The following is a 10,000-nucleotide window of genomic DNA, read 5'->3' on the forward strand; positions in this document are numbered from 1 at the left end:
GTTTGGGTAGTCCCTTCCTCTCTCTCTCTCTATTCGGACTGAGACAGTTTGGGATCCCCTTCTCTCTCTCTCTCTATCGATAGATAACTTAATTTAATCCTGTAGAAAAGTTTCATCTGTTTCTATCAGCTTCCCGGAATCTGAAACTAAATAACAAAAAAATATAAAGTGTATCGAATACAAGTGTAAAATGTACGACAAACTTCCATTATCTTTCAAACCGTACAGATTATTGTTTGATCTAAATAAAATCACACTCAAGAAAGATACATTCACAGCTTGTATTAGTTAATAATCTAGAAAACCGATATTTCATGTTTTAACCCAACAGATAATCCTGTGAGAAACCAATATTTCATATTTTAACCCAACAGGTATTCCCGATAAACCAGTATTTCATGTTTTGACCAAACAGGTATTCCGATAAACCAGTATTTCATGTTTTAACTAAACAGGTATTCCGATAAACCAATATTTCATGTTTTAACCCAACAGGTATTTCCGATAAACCAATATTTCATGTTTTAACCAAACAGATACTACTGTGAGAAATTAATATTTCATGTTTTAATCCAACAGATACTACTGTGAAAAACCAATATTTCATGTTTTAACCCAACAGATATTCCCGTTAAAATAATATTTCATGTTTTAACCCAAGAGATATTCCGATAAACCAATATTTCATGTTTTAACCAAACAGATACTACTGTGAGAAACCAATATTTCATGTTTTAACCCAACAGATACTCCCGATAAACCAATATTTCATGTTTTAACCCAAGAGATATTCCCGATAAACCAATATTTCATGTTTTAACCAAACAGATATTCCCGATAAACCAATATTTCATGTTTTAACCAAACAGCTATTCCCGATAAACCAATATTTCATGTTTTAACTCAACAGATAATCCCGATAAACCAATATTTCATGTTTTAACTCAACAGATAATCCTGTGAGAAACCAATACTTCATGTTTTAACCCAAGGGTTTTACTAATAAACTATTATCCATGTTTCACCTTGTACATGCTGCCATTAAACAATAATTGGTGTTTAATCCCCGGCCGGTATTGTTGATGACGTATTTAACGTGGCAAGCACGCGCAATGATTCACACAGTTTTCATCTTTAGAATTTTTCTAAGTTTCACTTCTTTGAAACAATAATCAACTTCAAACAACAACAGTGAGCAGAAAATACAATGGTTTTATTATAAGACTAAATATCTGATCCAAATAAAACTACAAACAATTAATAGCTCTTGTTTTAAACACACGCACAGAAGCAGAGTAGAAATATCAAATAACTAATCAAAGTTAGTAATCGTGCACAGAACGGTTATTCATTACCGATCTTATGGCTGAAACAAGCAAAGTATTGTTTTCTTTTACAACAAAGTTGTTACGAAGGGCAGTGGCACTGCTATATTCACAAAAACTGGACCTTATTCTGCCCAGTAAAGCCAACCAGCAGCCAAACTCCACTACTTCAAAATCGCAACTGTTTTATTAATAATCTCGGTTCCTTAATCGTTTGAGTTACTCTAGTGTTTTTGTCACAGTCATTATCAGTGATTCGTGCACAAGTCATCTCATCATAACCCACTTTGGTCTTACACATCTTGTAAAATACAAAAGGAAGTAAACATAACTGGTCGTTAAACAAAAAAAAAAAAGAGAAATACACCTCATTACATATTATAGATATTATGTGCTGCCATCTGTTGTTTAGAAATCGAATAAGATACTATGACGCATAGTCTACTAAATTATTACGAATTAATGCTTGTTACCACTATTAAAAAAACACGCTTTTGGACTACGAAGTCAGTGACATTGAAAAGAAATATGGGAGTATAATACTATTTTCCCTCATTTATTTTATTAATATTCAGTGGAATTATTCCAATCTTAAAATACAAAATATTATAAAACTGATCTTTGGGACTTGCGTGGTTGTAGATACGTATTGTAAGCATAATTTTTACAATAGAATATCCTGTAATTATTATTAACACAAAAATATTTTCCTCAGAAATTTAACGTTTCAAGAATACACTGCTCTCTACCGATAAAATTCAACATTCACAAATTTGAATAGACATAATATTAGGCACACAAGTAAAGAAAAAAACTTTTCCAAAAAAAAAGAAATAAATGTGTGGATGGCTAATATCCATCTATCAAAAACAAGATGGTAGGGCTAGCATTTTCATCATCCCTACATTATTATGTGATGTTATGTAGGGATGATGAAAATGTCATCACTACTGCCATGTTTTTGATATTAGTTTTTTATTTACTTGTTTTTTTGTTATTTTTTTTAATTCGGTGTTTCAACAGATATAGATAGGTTGTACTTAGAACCAAGTTCTAAATACAATGAGGTTTCAATTGTAATATTCATTGTTTATCTATTATCGGCTGGTAATTCCTGTTTCACCCTGTATTTAAGATTTCTAAAGGAACACCAACATTTTGGTAAGAAAGCTAACTTCAAGGGGTAATGATAACATTGTTTACAATAGAATGATGTTGGTTTTTTTTTAATTACTGCTAGTTATTAATAATACTTGTAAAAACGGCTACATTGTTTGAAACTACGTCACCTCAGTGAAATTGGTTGACACCATTGTTTTGGTTTTTGAGTTATGTAATAAAAAAGAAACAGAAGAAATAACAAGAAATTCAAACTTTTTGCTATGTATTATATTTACAGTCATTACATAGATATTGTTACAAAAGAAAACACTGTATAGTATTGTAAAGTTCTGATGGCCTACTGAGGAGATATTTAAAATACTATTTTGATGAACAATCCGAGCCATCCCTACATTGACAGTGCTGCCATCTATCTTATATTGTTAAATAGTGGGTAGCAATTTGTGCCGTAAGTGAAGCGTTAATGTCGTTGTCACGAGTGACTGACCCACGAATATCATCGTAAGCTAGACCACCCCTTATGGTGGATTTATAATTAGATGATGTAGGAGAAACCCAAATAAAATTATTCACAAATCCTGTCATCAGAGGGCGCTTCAGATGAGCTTGTTTAAACTATTCTATATAGACAACTGCTATCAACCACAAAACACAAAGTTGCTCAAATAGTGATTTCTTTATTAACGTTCTGTTACGCAACAGATAATGTTGAAGAAACAGACATTTTCTTTAATGCTATTCTTAATGCTTCCACTATAATTTATAACTTTTCCAAATCAGTTATTACATCGAGCTTCAAAAGTTGAGATAGGCAATAACATATAATAATTATACAATAGTGTTAAACACTCTAGAAAAAACAACAGGAGAAAAGTATAGAAACCAAGTCAGTAGAAAATAGATTTTTTATACGTCCGTGCAACTGAAATAAAAGTCCTCGCATTTCTTGTCAAACCATTTTCAAGCAAGATCATAATTTTCTATCTTACCAACTAGTGTGACGTTCATTTAGAGGTATTATAAACCAACAGATTTAACTGGCTTTATATTAATGATACAATTCTGTGACTAATGTACACGATTATTACATTAAAGTGACGTCTATAAATAAGCTATTAACAAAACCAAAACTGCAAAAGGAATAAAATGACAGTCTTTTGAAACTCAGTTTATTAACTTTCTTCATGATACAAAAAAAAAAAAAATTTCTCCAGCGAATTATGTTAAATGTTTATTTCTATGAAACACTGACTTTAGTTACTGCTCTGTTCCTACATGTAGCTCTCCCTCACAAACTTCTGGTATTGTATGCACATTTTCAGTCTCCAAAAGGACCTAAACAGACTGGTCACAAACGTATAGTTTAACTGTAAATACAACACAAGCTAATAGTGTGTGCTTCTAGAAATGGAACAAAAAACAAAGCATGATAGAAGTGGAACGTATATTAACTTAACTAGTATATATAGTTGTTATTAATTAACATCCATTGTTTCTTGAGTAGCTTGTTGGTCCACTCCTTTCTCTGTGCTGGCTTGTTCTTCTTGTCCACTAGCGGGTTTTTCTTCTGCTGGTGGTTCTACCTTAGGCTTTGGTTTCGAAAGAACCGATGTAACTGTATTCTCAAAAGACTGAAAGAAAAATGGACATTGAAAGTGTGGTATTGCAGGAATATACTGTCTTGTATTACATGTGTAACATAAAGAAAAAACCAACAAATTATTTAAACCCAATTTCCTTGAGAGAGCTATTGGGTTTATTTTTGTTGTTGCTAACTAACAATTTATATTTTGTTTAAAGACATTGCTTTAGGAAGCAATGTTTGAGTGATCAGGCCATTGCCACAGCTAAACAATATAACACACTACCAGCATGCAAATCATGTCATTTCTGGCATCAATGTTTCATATTAAACAAATAAAACCAATATATCTGTTACTTTATAGAAACTTCACGTGGCAGGGAAGTGTAGATAGTTTACATGTACTAAAACTGCTAATTTTGGTTAAAAAACTCAGTCCAGATAATAGATACAAGCAAAGTGCAAAGTTTATAAATATCACTGTCTTAAAATGTTATAACTCTGCACATTTACAATTTGAAAAAAAGCACACATTAAGATCACAATATTTTAACTGACCTTCAGTTCCTGGTAAATCTGTGACACCAAAACTGGAGGATTCTGATGTTGTGGTGTTCGAGACATGACACCCAACTGGTGGTCTAACCACTGCTGTTTCTCTTCCAAGGCATTTTTAACCTAACAGATAAAACACCACAGAAACAAACCCTTATTACAGTAAAACCAAGAAGTCATTTTTAACCTAACAGATAAAAGACCACAGAAACAAACCCTTATTACAGTAAAACACCTCAGAAACAAACCCTTATTACAGTAAAACCAAGAAGTCATTTTTAACCTAACAGATAAAACACCACAGAAACAAACCCTTATTACAGTAAAACACCACAGAAACAAACTCTTGTTACAGTAAAACCAAGAAGTCATTCATCACACTTGAGGCCAAGTTTTTCCTTCTACAGTAAACTAGACACTGATCCTGTTTTACATAACAATTCTAAGAAACAGACAGACAGTGGGTGTTATACATCATTAATTATTATTTTCAATCATATTTCCTCTTTATGTGATGACACTTAATTTTTATGTGTCCTAATTTTTACGGTAGTTACAAGGTCGGTCAAATTGACCAAACCCATACAAAGATACAAGAAATGTTTGATAACTATCTGGACATTATAATGGTTTTGCATGTGAAATTTGGAAACTTTCCGACGCATAAAAGTATTTTTAATCTTAAAATCAAAATTACTTTCCATGATAGATAGTCAACAATCAAAAATAAAACAAATGCACGAGGAAATCACTACTTAAAAAATATAAAACTTAATAAAAAAAACTGATATTTTGTGTACAATATCCTTGTAGTGTTTACTGATAATATGCAAACTTTTGTGAAGCTACACATAATATATTAAAAGTTATAGCATGAAAACTGTAACAAGCACAAAATGGTTACTACCTTCATGCCATACAAAAGAAGAGACCAACATAACTGTTCAAGTATAAAAACACTTCAGATTCAAACAAATAAGAAATACTTTACTTTCTCCATTTCTTGTGCTTCAATATGAGCATACTGTTCATCATTTGTTGCATACTGGTCCAGTGCTTTCCTTGTTAATTGTAATGCTCGGTAGAATTGGTCAATCAATACAGGCCGCTCTTCAAACTCACGATGTCTGACCACCACTGGCTCACAATGTTTCTGTAAGGAGGAATTAATGTGTTTTAGTTTTAATTTAGAACTGCAACTGTACAATATATGAAAATATTGTATTAAAGTAGTTATTCCAAAATGGAATTCAAACCAACTTCAGAAGAAACTAGGGCAATGAATTACAGCTCTCTCTCTCTAGAGACGTGTAATGTAAAACAGACTACATCTGAATGAATTCCAGCTTTCTCTCTACAGACATGTAATGTAAAACAGACTACATCTGAATGAATTCCCGCTTTCTCTCTACAGACGTGTAATGTAAAACAGACTACATCTGAATGAATTCCAGCTTTCTCTCTACAGACATGTAATGTAAAACAGACTACATCTGAATGAATTCCCGCTTTCTCTCTACAGACGTGTAATGTAAAACAGACTACATCTGAATGAATTCCAGCTCTCTCTCTACAGACGTGTAATGTAAAACACACTACATTTGAATGAATTACAGCTCTCTCTCTAGAAACGTGTAATGTAAACCAGACTACATCTGAATGAATTACAGCTCTTTCTCTCTAGAGGCGTGTAATGTAAAACAGTCTACATCTGAATGAATTCCAGCTCTCTCTCTAGAGACGTGTAATGTAAAACAGACTACATCTGAATGAATTCCAGCTCTCTCTCTAGAGACGTGTAATGTAAAACAGACTACATCTGAATGAATTACAGCTCTTTCTCTCTAGAAACGTGTAATGTAAACCAGACTACTCCTCAATACATGCCAAGGTGAACAATGCTGAAAGCTAAACAGCAAGTTTAAAACATATTTACCTTTAATTCAGCTAGTTTTTCTATGTACACCTTCTTGGATTGGTTTTCACCTTCATCATAGAGCCAATTTTCTGTATCTTCCAACATACTGATTAACAAACTCCTCTCCTACAGATAAATAAATAATTCAAACTGATACTTCTGTCATTCTCTTTAATAATACTACTATATAATTCCTTATAATTTTCTCGTGTATGTTTAGAAGCAACACAAATTATCAACAAGGTTTTCATGGCAACATTTAAAGCAACGCAAAATAACCTTTGTTTTTAACAGTTCTATTTAAAGACGTTTTTGTTTGTTAGTTAGGTTTAATGTGATAATAAATTACAGCTCGAGTCTTATTTTAAAAATATCATAAAAAAACACTCGTTGAAGAGATAATAAAAGCAGTCATAGTCACGAAGGTAAGTTATACCAACTTAGTGTTTAAAGTTAGATTAACTTTTACATAACTATTGTCAGTTATTTCTACTAATGGCAAGAAAGTTTTCAATGATTTTTCTTCGTTTAGCTACAACTTTCATTTGTTATTTGGAACTACATTTCTGAGGCTTCCAATAAAATTATACACTGAATTTTGAATCTTCATACAAATCTCAGGATTACATAATTTATGTTTACTCAACTATCAGATGTTGGAGACAGCCAGAAGAAAAACTGTTTCTAATGATTAACAAGGTAGTTACAAGCAACTGAACATGACATAATTTTATATAGATATTCTTCTCAAGATGCCCAAAACGTTACTGAACCATACTCTTACATGTGTTTTCATGTGATAATCATCACAATACAGATCAACGAGTCAGAAGACTACCCTAAGTATTTAACCAAATTAAAAATACTTACCTGTTCAGATGCAAATTTTTCCAGCTTTTCATACAGCTGGCTTCTAATTTCATACACATATTCCTCAACACCATTCTTTGCATCCATTTTTTCCTTCTCCATTTTATCTTGTTGAATCATTTTTGCCTGGAAATCAAATGACAAGAAAAAAATTCTGAAGTTTAATTTAAACTTTTCTCATTTAGAGAGATGTCTCAATTTTACGAAATAATAAAGTATTCTACTTCTAGTAAGCCAAACAACTGATAGATATGGATAGTTTCAGGTCAAACAACAAATAGATATGGATAGTTTCTGGCCAAACAACTGACAGATATGGATAGTTTCAGGCCAAACAACTGACAGATATGGATAGTTTCAGGCCAAACAACTGACAGATATGGATAGTTTCAGGCCAAACAACTGACAGATATGGATAGTTTCAGGCCAAACAACTGACAGATTAGTACTTCATATTAATAAATTAATTATATCTATTTTAATAGTAATGGATCACATGATTGAATATCAAATTGAAACTATAGAATAGGATTTTATGTAACTTTGAACCTAGACATGATAATTAACATGATTTTATTTTTTTTTGAATTAAGAGAAATGACTTACACAGAGTTCAAAGACTTCAAACCCACAACTTCACAAAATCTATACATTAAAACACAAAAGTCCAGAAGGGACTAGAAAACATGCATGATTTAAAGTACTGACTACACAATAGGTACACTCGTGTTAATTTGATAAAAAAAACTAACAAGGAATGAAAATATCTGTCTTTCCCACAGAAGAATAAACATTTCATTTTCTTTAGGTAATAACAAAAGTAAAACACAAAATGCTGTTAATAATTCTGATGTAAGTATTTTAACAACTTTAATATTGACAGAAAAAATTAAACAGGATCTTGAAATTATATATTGACAGAAAAAATTAAACAGGATCTTGAAATTATATCTTACAAAATACAATAATAATGAAATTATTGAACACTATAAGTCTGGTTGAACTTACCTCTGCTTCAATGAAATCGTCCAGTTCTTTCTTAGACAACTGAAAAACTCCAGCTTCAATAGGAAGATCTATTGACTTCACGACTTTCTTCTGCTTTTTTTGAACTAGTTGTTCCTTCTTTTCAGACTCCTTTGAAAATTTTATATCCATTTTGTTACTGATAAATTTATGCAAAACATTTATAAACATTACGAGAGCTAATCGTATTTCACTTGTACAGCACACAAACTTAACACTGTACAGCACACAAACTTAACACTGTACAGCACACAAACTTAACACTGTACAGCACACAAACTTAACACTGAACAGCACACAAACTTAACACTGTACAACACACAAAGCTATGAAGAATTTAAATATCACTTTTAAGAGTTAAAATATGGTGCCACTGAGCCTAATGTTAGTGGTCAACAACAGGTTAATTTTAATGTTTTACAGTTAATACATTGAATTTTTAATGACTGCTTTTCCAGAGTACAAAACTAGGCCATTCACATTCCCTTTTTAAACAAATAACTATATACCTTGTTTTGTTCACTGGGCTGCTGGGGTGAACCAGTACCTTGCTCTGTTTGTATGGCATTCTGAAAATGATAAAAGAGTGATCACCAACTCTTACAGAAAGTTGTTAATACTTTAAGTTGTTCGATTTAATACATTCTAAGGCCTGGCCCATTATACGTACAACAAGCTACAGTAAATATCCTACTTCTCTTGAAATGAAGAATACCTTGAAAGTGTTATTCAAGAAACTGCCACTTACTTATTTACTTACAGCAGTAAAATAAGCTGAAAATAAAATTGATATAAAAACAGCTGACAACTTACAATCTTTGAGAAGTTGAAAATAGAGAAGAACATATTACCTCATCAGCACTAGGTTGGTCAGTATGATTCACAACTGGTTTTCCATCGACACCATTTGATGTTTGTTCCTCCCCCTTATCGATGTTTACTTCTAGTTTGTTCTCAAGAGAGTTAATTTCTTGATCACCTTTGTTTTCAGCTTCATTCTGTCCATTTTCTTCTACCGTTTGTTTTTCTGTCATACTGGCCGAGCACACAGAGAAAACACCATGGATGTTTATTCTCACTTTCACCTTGACCTTTGCACTCTCACCATCACTAGAAGGAGCAACCTTCTGCACTGTGAACTTACCTAACAACAAAAAAGCAATTTTAACAGTTTTACAAAATGTATGCTACTTTTAATCGCTAGTTAGTTGAAAAAAAATTGATATTCAAAAAGTTAATCATACATCTAGTATCTTCGAAATAATTAGGAATACAACTAGTAGCATAAAATTATTCACAGCATAAGTACACCACCATAACTCTCACTGGTGCTCACAAGACAAGCAAGCCCAGTAAAGCACATAAGACTAGGGCTGTCACACTTCCAAGTTTTTCTAACTGATTATTTGTTATGCTTGAACAGATTAACCGGTTTGACTTGAGTCTACGAAGTTTAAAAAGTGTCAAAGTCACATTGCAGAGGTGCTACAAACCACAGGATTAATTAAACCCATATTTTCCTTTGTAAGTTGAGGTGCTACAAACCACAGAATTAATTAAACCCATATTTCCCTTTGTAAGTTGAGGTGCTACAAACCACAG

General features: G+C 32.2%; 1 protein-coding gene across 1 annotated transcript in view; it reads right to left on the bottom strand.

Moving 5' to 3' along the window:
• Window positions 1-3,104: 3,104 nt before the first annotated feature.
• LOC106473923 (heat shock 70 kDa protein 4-like) overlaps window positions 3,105-10,000 on the bottom strand; it is a 17,601-nt gene continuing 10,705 nt past the window's right edge. Inside the window, exons 11-18 of the mRNA XM_013934612.2 lie at window positions 9,250-9,542; window positions 8,908-8,967; window positions 8,381-8,509; window positions 7,373-7,498; window positions 6,521-6,628; window positions 5,576-5,737; window positions 4,588-4,707; window positions 3,105-4,078 (exon numbers count right to left, since the gene is read on the bottom strand). Coding sequence (XP_013790066.1) covers window positions 3,923-4,078; window positions 4,588-4,707; window positions 5,576-5,737; window positions 6,521-6,628; window positions 7,373-7,498; window positions 8,381-8,509; window positions 8,908-8,967; window positions 9,250-9,542 — 1,154 coding nt within the window. The 3' untranslated portion in view covers window positions 3,105-3,922. The remainder of the gene's footprint in view (window positions 4,079-4,587; window positions 4,708-5,575; window positions 5,738-6,520; window positions 6,629-7,372; window positions 7,499-8,380; window positions 8,510-8,907; window positions 8,968-9,249; window positions 9,543-10,000) is intronic.

The sequence above is a fragment of the Limulus polyphemus genome, unplaced genomic scaffold (assembly GCF_000517525.1).
Source record: "Limulus polyphemus unplaced genomic scaffold, Limulus_polyphemus-2.1.2 Scaffold6635, whole genome shotgun sequence".
NCBI lineage: Eukaryota > Metazoa > Arthropoda > Merostomata > Xiphosura > Limulidae > Limulus > Limulus polyphemus.